The sequence below is a fragment of the Pelophylax lessonae genome (assembly GCF_965119305.1).
Source record: "Pelophylax lessonae genome assembly, chromosome: 13".
In the NCBI taxonomy this organism is placed as follows: domain Eukaryota; kingdom Metazoa; phylum Chordata; class Amphibia; order Anura; family Ranidae; genus Pelophylax; species Pelophylax lessonae.
In genome coordinates this window covers 180271137-180284267 of record NC_138780.1, presented here as the reverse complement: position 1 = coordinate 180284267, position 13131 = coordinate 180271137, and the positions used below count along the sequence as shown (strand labels likewise).

Genomic DNA, 13131 nt, shown 5'->3' with positions numbered 1-13131 from the left:
GACAATCGCTACGTGTGTACAGGCCTTTTTGGAGAAGAGGCCACACAGCTAAGGTCTCAGAGTTGTGAGGATAGGCAAATATAAGACTTTGGGAGGGGTGATTTGATAATTGTATTTAAAAACATGGGATTTTTGACTTACCATAAAATCCATTTCCCTGATGTTCATTGACGGACACAGCTCAATCTTCTTAACCAATGGGTTTTACTGCCCCCCACAGGAGTAAGACACTAGCCAGAAAAAAAGTCTCACTACACCTATGGGCAGTCCCAGGGGGTATACTCCCCCTCTCTGCTATAGGTACTCAGTTTTGTTACAAGCAGTGTCATAAGAAAATACTATTCCACAGAGGGGTGGGTGCTGTGTCAGTCAATGATCAGAGAAATTTATTTTACGGTAAGTCAAACATCTCATTTTCTCTTTCGTTCATTGACGGACACAGCTTCTGATCTTCTTAACCATTGGGACGTCCCAAAGCAGTGTTAAACATGAGGGGTGGGAACAGCAAAAAATTCCCAAGGCTAGACAGTAGCCAACCAGGCAACAGGAGCCCACCTGACCAAAACAATACACCCTCAAAGAGGATCAGGTCCTCTAAACAGAAGCCTGCAAAACCTTGCGGCCAAAAGAAGCATCCCCAGATGCCAACACACTTTTTAGAACTTTGTAAAAGTGTGCACTGATGACCAGGTGGCCGTCTTGCAAACCTGCATCACCCACACCTGATGACGGAAGGCCCAGGAGGCACTGAGCACTCAGAGTAGAGTCCGCCTTGACAGGGAAAGGAGGAACCTGGCCCTTGATGGAATCGGCCTGAATCACCGTCTGTCTGATCCATCTGGAAATTGTCGCAAAGGAAGTGGACAACCCTTTCCAAGGCCCATCCATAAGCACAAATTGTGAGTCTGACTTCCTAAAAGACTCTGTAGCTGCCAGGTACACCCTAATTGCCCGAACCACATGCAAGGCAATTTCCTTAGGATGTTTTTGCCTGGGACACAGGGAAGGCAACACAATGTATTAATTTAAATAAAAAAAATCAGAGACATGGAAGGAACGACGGACAGAGGCAAAGAAGCACCTTATCTCTGTGAACCACCAGGTAAGGTGAACGACAGGATAACGCCGCCATTTCCGACATCCTACACGCAGAGGTGATAGCCACCAAAAAAGCCACCTTCTGAGACAGCCTAAGCAAGGGAATCTCCCAAAGATTCTCAAAGGGAGGCTTCTGGAGGACGGAAAGCACCAAATTGAAGTCCCAAGGAGGCAACAGAGACCGCACCGGAAGAACCAAATGTCGAACACCCTGAAGAAAGGTACGCACCAGGGAATGTGTGGCCAAGGGTCGTTGGAAGAAGACCGCCAAAGCCAACACCTGGCCCTTGATGGTACTCAAGGCCAATTTCTGTTCAATCCCCCATTGAAGGAAGGTCAAGATCCGAGCCACAGAGAAGGAGTGAGGATGAACCCCAAGAGACTCCGCACGATGTACGTCTTCCACCTATGATGATAGATCTTCCTAAAAGTAGATTTCCTAGCTTTTAACAGCGTTGGAATAACAGATTCAGACAAACCCCTATCCTTCAGCACCTGGCTTTCAACATACAAGCTTGTCAAAGCCAGTGACTGTAAAGCAGGATGGAAGATTGGCCCTTGGGGTGGCAGATCCTCCCTGAGAGGAAGCTTCCAAGGAACGTTGGCGACCAGCCGCACCAATTTGGCGTACCAGGCCTGGCGAGGCCAGTCCAGGGCCACTAAGAGGACTGGAATCCCTTCTGCCTCGATTCTTTGTAGAAGTCTTGGCAGAAGCTTGAGAGGAGGGAATTTGTAAACCAGATGATACTGACCCCACAGGGCCACCAGCGTGTCTGTGGTGTCCGCTAGAGGATCCTGTAATTGCGCCACGAATCTCTGCACCTTTCTGTTGAGCTGAGACGCCAACAGATCCACCTTGGGGGTGCCCCACCAGAGACACAACTGATGAAACACCTCTGGATGAAGAGACCATTGCCTCTGGTCCAACGCCTGCCGACTGAGGTAATCCGCCTGCCAGTTTTCCACTCCGGGAATGTGTACAGCGTTAAGGGCTGGAGCGAAACGTTCTGCCCACCTGAGAATGCCGGTTACCTCCAGAGCCACCAGGACACTTCTTGTGCCCCTTGGTCATTGACATAAGCCACGGCTGTGGCATTGTCTGATTGAATGTGCACTGGACATCCTTGGAGACTAACCGTCCAATGTTCCAGGCACAGTCTGTTCACTTGGAGCTCCAGGACATTGATCGGTATTCATGGACTCTTCCTGGATCCAGACCCCCTGAGCAGAATTTCTGTTGAGAATGCCTCCCCACCCAGACAGGCTGGCATCCATGGTGACCACTGTCCAATACAAGGGGAGGAAGGAATTGCCCTGCCAAAGCGCCGGGGAACAAAGCCACCAGATCAGGGACCCATTTTCACCCCAGCCCGGCTGGATTTGGTTGTCCAGAGACTGCAAATTATTGTCCTATTTGATCAGAATCTCCCTTTGCAGGGACCTCGTATGGAACTGTGCAAACGGGACCGCCTCGAAGGTCGACACCATCAGGCCCAGCACCCGCATGTAAGTCCGGAGGGATAACCATCTGCTGGACAGCAGGAGAAGAATTTTTCCAGAGGAAGAAGCACTCTGGCTAAGGCCAAGTTGAGAGTCAGACCCAGATAGCCTAGCTTCGTGGAAGGAACCAAGGCAGACTTCTGAAGATTCAGAATCCAGCTGTACTCCTTCAGGGTTCATATGGTGATCTCCAGATATTCTATCAACCCAGTAGGAGACTTTGCTCGCAGAAGGTTGTCCAAGTAGCCCAGGACCGCAATCCCCCACTGATGTAACAATGCTAACACCGGAGCCAACATGTGAAGACCCGAGGAGCGGAGGCAAGATCAAAGGGTAACGCCACAAACTCATAATGCTCCGCTCCCATGGCAAAGCGGAGGAAGCGCTTGTGACCGACACAATGAAATGTGAAGGTAAGCTTCCTTGATGTCGATGGAGGTAAGAAAATCCCACTGATGCAGGGAAGCCACCACCATGCGAATAGACTCCATTCTGAACTTCTGCACCCGCACAAAGCAGTTCAGCGCCTTGAGGTCCAGGAATGGGCGCACCTTGCCTTCCTTCCTAGGGACTGTACACAGTTTTAGGTAAAACCCCTGAAAAATTTTCGAAGTCGGAACTGGAATAATCACCCCTTGAAGTAAAAGGTTGTGCACCGCCCCAAAGACAGCCTGTAAGCAGACCGGGGACAGTCGCACGTTGGAAGGAAATAACCTTTCCGAAGGGTAAGAACGAAACTCGATCTTGTAGCCGGATCGTATGACTTTGTGGATCCACTTATCTTGTACCAGGGAAGTCCACGGGTCCAGAAATCAGCAAAGACGTCCCCACACCCCAGATAGTTGAAGTGAGGGTGCACCTTCATGCTGAAAGGGCCTTGTTCGCAGGTCTGGAGAAGCCCGCTCTTGACTTGCCAGATCAAGTTTCCTTGGATCCTCCAGAGGAGGCCCTGAAAGGCTTTGATCCCTTGTCAGTCGACCCTGATGCTTTTTGCCAGCCCGTTGCCCAAAAGCCACCTCCACCGGGGGACACAAAGGACTCTGTGCATCGATGGATGGTTGGGACCCGGAGGGCCCTGCAGCCTAAGAGAGGGAATCAGGTGGGAAAATGTGCTCCAAAGACTCCATGAGTCATTAGGGGTACCCCACAAAAAAGTGTAAAACACTGTTAAGGGACAGCCCCCACTGCTCTGGCAGCACCACCGGTTGCCAGTCTCAGAGCACCAATCGATCCTCAGCAGAGAGGGAGAGGATCCCACCAGACTCACCATCCCACAGAAACCAGGGCAGGCAGTGACCAGGAGAATCTGCACTGCACGAGCGGTGATCAGGAAATGAAAGGATACAGGAATCAGCACCAGGGGATGAGGAGGGGCTCCCACTGCTGAAAAGGTCACCCAGAAGGCTCCACAGTCATGGCCGCCACTGTTTTCAATGGAAAACCACCGCAAAATGGCCCCTGGACTACACAAACAAGGCTGCTGTGCATTGCAACACAAGACTACAACAAAATGGTGGCCCCGTGCGGCACCATGAGGCTCCCAGGGACCCAGAAGAGATATCTAGGCCTCAAGGACAGGCTCAGGCCCAGGCAGGTTGGGAGGCCCTGGCAGGAGCCCGTACCACGTACAGCCCCCCCACACAGCCAATCGTCCGGTCACTGGCGGCGCACCTCCCTGCCTCCATCACCAGGAGGTGGACCAGACCACCCACACAGCACCAGTATAAGTAGGGGGGGGGTAGGAGGGGGGACAGATGAAGGGGGAGTGACTGAAGGAAAGGAGGGGAACCCGGGGGGGTTCGACCATCCAACGGAGGGGCCAAGTCCACCCCAAAACCCTGCAGGGGCAGAGGGGGGGACAGCTACTCACCAACCAGAAACCAGACGGGCACCGCTCCAGACAGAACCACTTTGTCATTGAAATGGGGGGGGGCTGTCGGCCAGGGGGAACGCTGCGACTCGGCCTGAGACCCAGTCGTTTGCGACCTTGCAAAGCATTTACCTCGCAGGCCAGCCCTCGTTTGGTGGGGCTATGTCGTGGCCGACCTGTGTGCTGAGGTCTGTGTGATTGTAGATCTCACATTAAAAAAACCAGGAGAAAAAATATAACTAGAAAGAAAAAATTTGCCAGGACCAGAGATCCCAGCAAGGGACTAGGTCCTTACTCCTGACTAGGCAGAAAAAAACTGAGTGCCTATAGCAGAGAGGGGGAGTATAATTACCCCCTGGGACTGCCCAGACTTTTTTTCTGCCTAGTGTCCTACTTCTGTAGGGGGCAGAACAACCCTTTGGTTAAGAAGATCAGGAGCTTTGTCCGTCAATGAACGAAAAAGAAAAGGTTATTCTTTAAGGCCTCAAAAACTCCTGTTTTACTTTTTTTTTTTATGCCTCTAAATGCCCCTCCATGCTAGTGTATGTGGTCAGGGTAGGAGACTGTCATTCGGAGAATGCTCTGTATTTTCTCAATGCATGCAAAGTGTTCTTAGTTTGAACATGGCTGCCCGCATTCTACACCTCTTCCAGAGAACTCTTTGCATATATTGAGCAAATTGATCTCTGAATTGCACCCATGCCAAACGGGGACCACCTGTGCTCATAACACCTCAGGGCAGTTAATCGGCACAGGATCTGGAAGCTGGTGCAAATTACTGGGATAGCTGTGTCTACTACAGCGATTTCCAACATCTTGGGGAGCCATTCTCAACCAGTGTTCTTCGAAACCATAGGGTTTCTCCAGAGGTTGCGAAGGGTTCCTTGAGCCTTGATAGACCTCCCATCTCATGATGTCTGCATAATTCAAGGGCCAATGCTACCTGGCAAAGCAAGTGGAATGAACCAATTATCTTTTAAGCTATCTGTAAGAGTTGCATTCTTCCTATTGACTTTGAACAAGAGACCCTTTCCCCACTGACACCTGATAAAATAGTTTTAGTAAGGGTTCCCCCGAGACCTGAAATTTTTTTTTTAGGAGTTCCCTTGGAGTAATAAGATTTAGAAAGGCTGATGTAGAGGAATCCCACAAGTATGGTATATGCATAGTTATGTTGGTCCAAGCTAGATCAATGCAACTATGTACAGATAGAAATACTTGGAATTCTAAAGCAGGAAAACCAATGAAAATAACAAGTCTCCATGTGGGCAAGCAGGTAAAAAGATGACGGATGGCTCTGCCAATTCCTTCCTGACTCTACACCAGAAAAAGGATTGAAGGTGAATGAAAACGAGTATGCCTGCCCCTGTGCACGCCCCTCCCTGAAATCTCTGCTGGTAAAGTCTACAATCTCAACTGGATGAGCTGGGGACTCACCTGGCAGGTCATTGGCATCTAAGTTGGCATGAGCAGAGAGGAAGGAAAGAGAAAAAAGAAAAAGAGAGTCAAACTCTGAGCACACGTGACCAACATTGCATGGAGTGGGCTACACATGCAATCACAAATGGGCGTTCCACGGCCCCTCACCATGCCCCTCATGCAAGTGACAGGCACTGTGCATGGCTAGGGGAGTCAATCCGAAGCATCTGTCCGCTGGGGAGCAGATCGTCACACACCTGGAATAATATTTGTTAGAAAATATTCATGATATTTAAGAACAAACAACACACTAGAAGGATTCCTTGGACTTTCCTCCCCGTCCATGGCCTAAATAAACCCTTCCAACCCCCCTTGACACCTTGATATCACCAGACAGTGCCTGTAAGAAGAAACACCTGCTGAGCACTCTTTAGTCAGTTGCCTGGCTATGAGGTAAACCCTCTTGCTTCAATACTCAAAGGTGTTCTAAGTTTTAGCAATTGAAGAAAGAGGGAATTTGGAGGCCTCTATTGGAAATGCTAGTCATTTGGCTGACATGCTGATTCAAAGACATTAAAGTGTTATTAAACCCAGAAGCCTGCAGTCACTATATCTGGTCTCCCCAGGAGCCTGCATTCACTATATCTGGTCTCCCCAGGAGCCTGCATTCCCTATATCTGGTCTCCCCAGGAGCCTGCATTCACTATATCTGGTCTCCCCAGGAGCCTGCATTCCCTATATCTGGTCTCCCCAGGAGCCTGCAGTCACTATATCTGGTCTCCCCAGGAGTCTGCATTCACTATATCTGGTCTCCCCAGGAGCCTGCATTCACTATATCTGGTCTCCCCAGGAGCCTGCATTCACTATATCTGCTCTCCCCAGGAGCCTGCAGTCACTATATCTGGTCTCACACAGTTCACAGAAGATGGAAATGTAAATATTTTAGTAAATATAAAACTGCTAAATACCTTCTCATCAGCAGTATATAGCAGTCTTGTGACTTCAATCAGAGTCTGGTTAAAGCTTGTAGGAGGAGTTTTCATTCTAATCTGATTTCTGATTGTCCTATGAGGCTGCAGGACTCCTGACCCTCTGTCTGGACAGTGCCGATTGGCCCTGTGCTGATCTCATGCACCTTCCCAAGAAAAAAAAAAATCCTCCCCATCAATACACACCAAACTGAGCATGTGCAGAGTGCCTCCAAGGCTCTGTTTTATCAGGAGATGGATTGGGGACTGTGGACGAAGGGGAGGATCAGAGAAGACAGGGTCAAATAGCCTTTTTTTAAAAATGCGGAGGATTAACCCATTAGGTTCCACAGTGAGTATAACAAGCATGCTTTACTGCATTTACAGACTGATTTTTCTGTTGTGGGTTTAGTAAGACTTTACATCCATTGGATCAGCATATCAGCCAAACAATTGGCATTCCCTTAAGAAGTCAGTGATATCGGCCTCCACATTCCTCCCTCTATAGGTTCATGGTTCTGACGGCTTGAGCAGTGCAGTAACTGGTAACAGGCAGGATTGGACACTGTACCGCTTTGTGCATTTCCATTCATAATATTCCTTCCATACAGCAAACTTCACAATACAACCAATCATGATACAGAGGATCAACACACCCCCTGCCTCTGGTTCTAGATACACACACACATACATATATATATATATATATATATATACCCCACAATAATCAATTCCACTGGATCAGAACCAGAAATCCCACCCAGAACCCTCACCTGGGTCTGTGCACCTGGCAGTGCAGGGGTTAATATGCTGTGTCCTATTCTTCCTTCCCATTGGATGGAGTCAATGAAACCCCCAACAGATCCTGCCTATTAACCCCTTCTTTCCCAGGCCTGCCATCCCTTTAACCTCCTGTGGGGTGGGAAGGCCTGCTTGATCATGGGACCACAGTCATTGACTGTCACAGTGGTCACATGATCAGGAGCCGGTCCTGACAGCTCCTGATCATTACTTGAGTCCGGGATCGGTCTTTGACAGCTTGGTCAGTGAGCTGAGAGCGTGCAGTGGGCACGGAAACCCCTGCTGCCTTTGAACACATACAGTGGGTACGGAAAGTATTCAGACCCCCTTAAATTTTTCACTCTTTGTTATATTGCAGCCATTTGCTAAAATCATTTAAGTTCATTCTTCTTCCTCATGAATGTACACATAGCACCCCATACTGACAGAAAAACACAGAATTGTTGACATTGTTGCAGATTTATTAAAAAAGAAAAACTGAAATATCACATGGTCCTAAGTATTCAGACCCTTTGCTCAGTATTTAGTAGAAGCCCCCTTTTGATCTAATACAGCCAGGAGTCTTTTTGGGAAAGATGCAACAAGTCTTTCACACCTGGATTTGGGGATCCTCTGCCATTCCTCCTTGCAGATCCTCTCCAGTTCTGTCAGGTTGGATGGTAAACGTTGGTGGACAGCCATTTTTAGGTCTCTCCAGAGATGCTCAATTGGGTTTAAGTCAGGGCTCTGGCTGGGCCATTCAAGAACAGTCACAGAGTTGTTGTGAAGCCACTCCTTCGTTATTTTAGCTGTGTGCTTAGGGTCATTGTCTTGTTGGAAGGTAAACCTTCGGCCCAGTCTGAGGTCCAGAGCACTCTGGAGAAGGTTTTTGTCCAGGATATCCCTGTACTTGGCCGCATTCATCTTTCCCTCGATTGCAACCAGTCGTCCTGTCAATGCAGCTGAAAAACACCCCCACAGCATGATGCTGCCACCACCATGCTTCACTGTTGGGACTGTATTGGACAGGTGATGAGCAGTGCCTGGTTTTCTCCACACATACCGCTTAGAATTAAGGCCAAAAAGTTCTATTTTGGTCTCATCAGACCAGAGAATCTTATTTCTCACCATCTTGGAGTCCTTCAGGTGTTTATTAGCAAACTCCATGCGGGCTTTCATGTGTCTTACACTGAGGAGAGGCTTCCGTCGGGCCACTCTGCCATAAAGCCCCGACTGGTGGAGGGCTGCAGTGATGGTTGACTTTCTACAACTTTCTCCCATCTCCTGACTGCATCTCCGGAGCTCAGCCACATTAATCTTTGGGTTCTTCTTTACCTCTCTCACCAAGGCTCTTCTCCCCCGATAGCTCAGTTTGGCCGGACGGCCAGCTCTAGGAAGGGTTCTGGTCGTCCCAAACGTCTTCCATTTGAGGATTATGGAGGCCACTGTGCTCTTAGGAACCTTAAGTGCAGCAGAAATCTTTTTGTAACCTTGGCCAGATCTGTGCCTTGCCACAATTCTGTCTCTGAGCTCTTCAGGCAATTCCTTTGACCTCATGATTCTCATTTGCTCTGACATGCATTGTGATCTGGAAGGTCTTATATAGACAGGTGTGTGGCTTTCCTAATCAAGTCCAATCAGTATAATCAAACACAGCTGGACTCAAATGAAGGTGTAGAACCATCTCAAGGATGATCAGAAGAAATGGAAAGCACCTGAGTTAAATATATGAGTGTCACAGCAAAGGGTCTGAATACCTAGGACCATGTGATATTTCAGTTTTTCTTTTTTAATAAATCTGCAACAATGTCAACAATTCTGTCTTTTTCTGTCAGTATGGGGTGCTATGTGTACATTCATGAGGAAGAAGAATGAACTTAAATGATTTTAGCAAATGGCTGCAATATAACAAAGAGTGAAAAATTTAAGGGGGTCTGAATACTTTCCGTACCCACTGTATGTGCAGCATGTGGGCGGTAAAGCTCACCCTATCTGAAACTGCACATATTACATGGGTGACAATTAGTGATTCACCCAAATTTCGGCTGCCGAAAATTATTGCCCAAAAACAAAAAAAACAAAAAGTGCAGATAATGGCTGCCGAAAACGCAATGCGATTTTGCCCTGATTTTATCTTGCTTATGGTCAGGGCTGTCTTTAATGCTGGACAAAAGGGTCAGCTGCCCCTGGCCCAGTCATTGTTATGGGGCCCTAAGCAGCTGCCCCTTGAGCCTGCACTGCCCACAAATAGTTGATAGGTGGATTCGGGAGGGCCCAAGAAAATGTTTGCCCAGGGTCCAATTGATAATAAAGATGGGCCTGCTTATGGTGTGTTTTCATAGGTCATGGGACTCAAAAAATGCATCAAAAACGCAACACGGATGCATTGTTGATGTGTTCTTGCTGCGTTTTCAATGCATTTAAATGAGGAGGTGCGGTTTGCCAAATATGCACCAAAAAATGCAGGATTTTTAACACCGCTTCAAAACGTGCCGATAAGGGCCGACAATAAATTCATATTCATTTAAATTCATGAGATTAATTAAAAAGTTGAATATAATACAAGTTTTCATAAAAAAATATATTAAAAAAAAACAAAAACAAAAAAAACTTCAATTTCAGTTTCAACCAAGTGCATCCTGAATTTTCAGTACCAAAATTTTCATTTCGGTGCACCAGTAGTGACAACAGATTAAAATGGGTTCACTGGCACAACGCTGATGTGCGCTCTGTTGTAATTGTGAATACTAAATATAAAGAATTACTGCGACAATAACATCTAAACAAGCTGCAGACACTGCAACACAACAATGTTGTATAGAATAAAAAATAGAAAAAAGTGCTGTGCTAAATTAAACTACGGTAAATGTTGAGAATGTCCGCTAAAGGGTTACACTGAACATACAATATATAATCTAAAAACATAGGAAGTAACTGTCAGTGTAATAAAAAAGGATGCGCAATGTAGCAAATGTGCAAGCAAACAAAGATACAACCATATAATATGCAACAAAAACAAAATGGTTAAAGTGCAGAAACATTTGTGCAAAAATATGCATGTGCAAACAGGCAATGATGAACACACTTCATAAATAAATTATAAAAAAATCTATGATCCAATGGCGTCCAGCCCGCCCCACAATGCACTGCGAACAGTAAGCGGAATGTTGCCAGGGGCCTGTGCAGTTTGCGCATGCATATTTTTGCACAAATGTTTTTGCACTTTAACCGTTTTGTTTTCTTGCACATTATGGTTGAATCTCTGTTGATTATTTGCACATTTGCTACATTGCACTTCTGTATTTATTACACTAAGAGCCGGTTCAAACTGGGGCGACTTGTCAGGCGACTTGGTCGCCTGACAAGTCGCCGTGGGTCGCCTGCCATAGATTAGCACAGGACCCGTTCTAATAGGAGCGACACAAGTCGTTCCGACTTAGAAAAAGGGTCCTGTACTACTTTGGGGGCGACCTGCATTGACTTCAATGATATGAAGTCCGTGCATGTTGCTCCGAGGTCACGGTGCGCGCTGTGCACCGCAACTTCACAGGTCGCCCCGGCAAGTCGGATCGCCTCAGTGTGAATCGGCTCTGACAGTTACTTCTTATGTTTGTATATTGTATATTGTATGTTCAGTGTAACCCTTTAGTGGGCATTTTCAACATCAAGGCTCCTTTCACACATGCAGAAGACTGTTCATTTCATCAGTTCAGTCACGTCAAAATGGATGAAGTATTCGTCAGTTTTTCATCCATTTTTCATTCATTTTTAAATCCATTTTTTTTACATCCACTACCAATGCAAAAATGGATGAAAAACTGACCATTTGTCCGTTTACATCCGATTTTTGTCCAATCCGTTTTTTTAACAGAAGAAAAATAGAGCTTAAGGCCCCTTTCACACATGCTGTCCGTTTTGACCGTTTTTCATCCATCCGTTGACGGATGAAAAAGGGACATCAATGCATCTCTATGTAAAAACGGATGACAACTGATGATCATCCGTTAACATCTGCTTCCGTCAATGTCCATTTTTTGGAACGAATGAATGCCCGATTTTTCATCTGTCAAAAAAACGGATCGGACGAAAAACGGATGTAAATGGACAAACGGTCCGTTTTTCATCCGTTTTTGCATTGGTAGTGGATGTAAAAAAAACGGATGAAAAATGGATGAAAAACGAATGGAAAACTGATACATTTTGACGTGACTGAACTGATGAACTGAACGGACCGTATGTGTGAAAGGGGCCTTAATCAGTTTTAAAAAACAGATGAGGACAGATGCGGTTGTAAACGGATGATGATCCATTTACATCCGTTTTTCCATAGAGATGCATTGATGTCCCTTTTTCATCCGTCAACGGATAGATGAAAAACGGACAAAGGGACAGCATGTGTGAAAGGGGCCTTAGTTTGTATTTGTGAATGTCGCACCTGATTTTTGAAAGCCGCTGCTAAAAAGGCTCAGAGGATGGAACGTCGGCTATACTGACACTTTTGCATGGCGAGAATCAGGGCCATCTTACTGAATGGGCACGCTGGGCAGTTGCCCGGGGGGGCCCACCTTCCTGGGGGGCCCCACCTGCCCAGTGACCCAGCCCCAGCCAAGCATTAGTCCTGATTCATGTGTGCATCCCACCGCTGAACTTAGCAGGTGGCAAGTGCCTGTCGGCCCAGCACTGCTGTCAGGCCACTTGGGCCGTGGAGGGGGAGCCCACAACTGAAGGAAAGCCTGTCCGCCTCCACAGGAACAGGCACACACAGGACAGTAGAGTCTGACTCCCGTCTTTGTGTGTTCACCGGACCCAGCCGCCGAACTTGGAAGCCGTCATTAGCCTGGCCATGCTGTACCAATAAATATCGCCTTATCAATAATTAGCATTTTTATTCTCATGGGTGATTGTGTAGGCGGGGCCCCAGTGCACTGCATTGCCCGGGACCCTTTAATGCTCTTAAGATGGCACTGGCAAGAATGTGCACAAAATTGTGTATTTTGCCAACGCGCTGCCCTCTAGCAGACAACCAGCGGTGATAATAATTCTAAATTAAATCTGAACAGAATTAACGCATGCCCAAAACACTTGCTTTGGTTCAGCACAATTCTGCAAAAAAAATGTAGGGTTTTCTTCTGCGTGTAAGGCAGCCCATTGAAATGAATAGGATGAGCAGGACGTGCGCATGCCCATTCGGCCGTCACACCTGCATGGCGTGAACAGAACCCTAAATTAGTATTACACACAAAACCAAAAAATATAATATCTTGCAGCTTACCAATAATTCGATATGGTGGCTGCATTTGTTTTCTTTTTTCCCCTCTGTTTTCACTTGGTGATCTGCCCAGTAGCACACCTGCTGTGTTAGTCCCAGTTCACATATGTGCGATTAACAGACATTGCATATAATTCAGAGTGCACTGCTCTGAAAATCACATGCAATGCAAATTCAGCCATACAGATTGTATACAGATTTTATGGCTGAATTTCCATCACATTCGG

At 47.0% G+C, this 13131-nt stretch overlaps 1 protein-coding gene across 1 annotated transcript in view; it reads right to left on the bottom strand.

Annotated features, from left to right (window-relative positions):
- The window catches only part of NRXN3 (neurexin 3), a 748840-nt gene that overhangs the window by 671445 nt on the left and 64264 nt on the right, over positions 1-13131 (bottom strand). The window contains exon 3 of the mRNA XM_082275286.1: positions 5906-5923. Coding sequence (XP_082131412.1) covers positions 5906-5923 — 18 coding nt within the window. The remainder of the gene's footprint in view (positions 1-5905; positions 5924-13131) is intronic.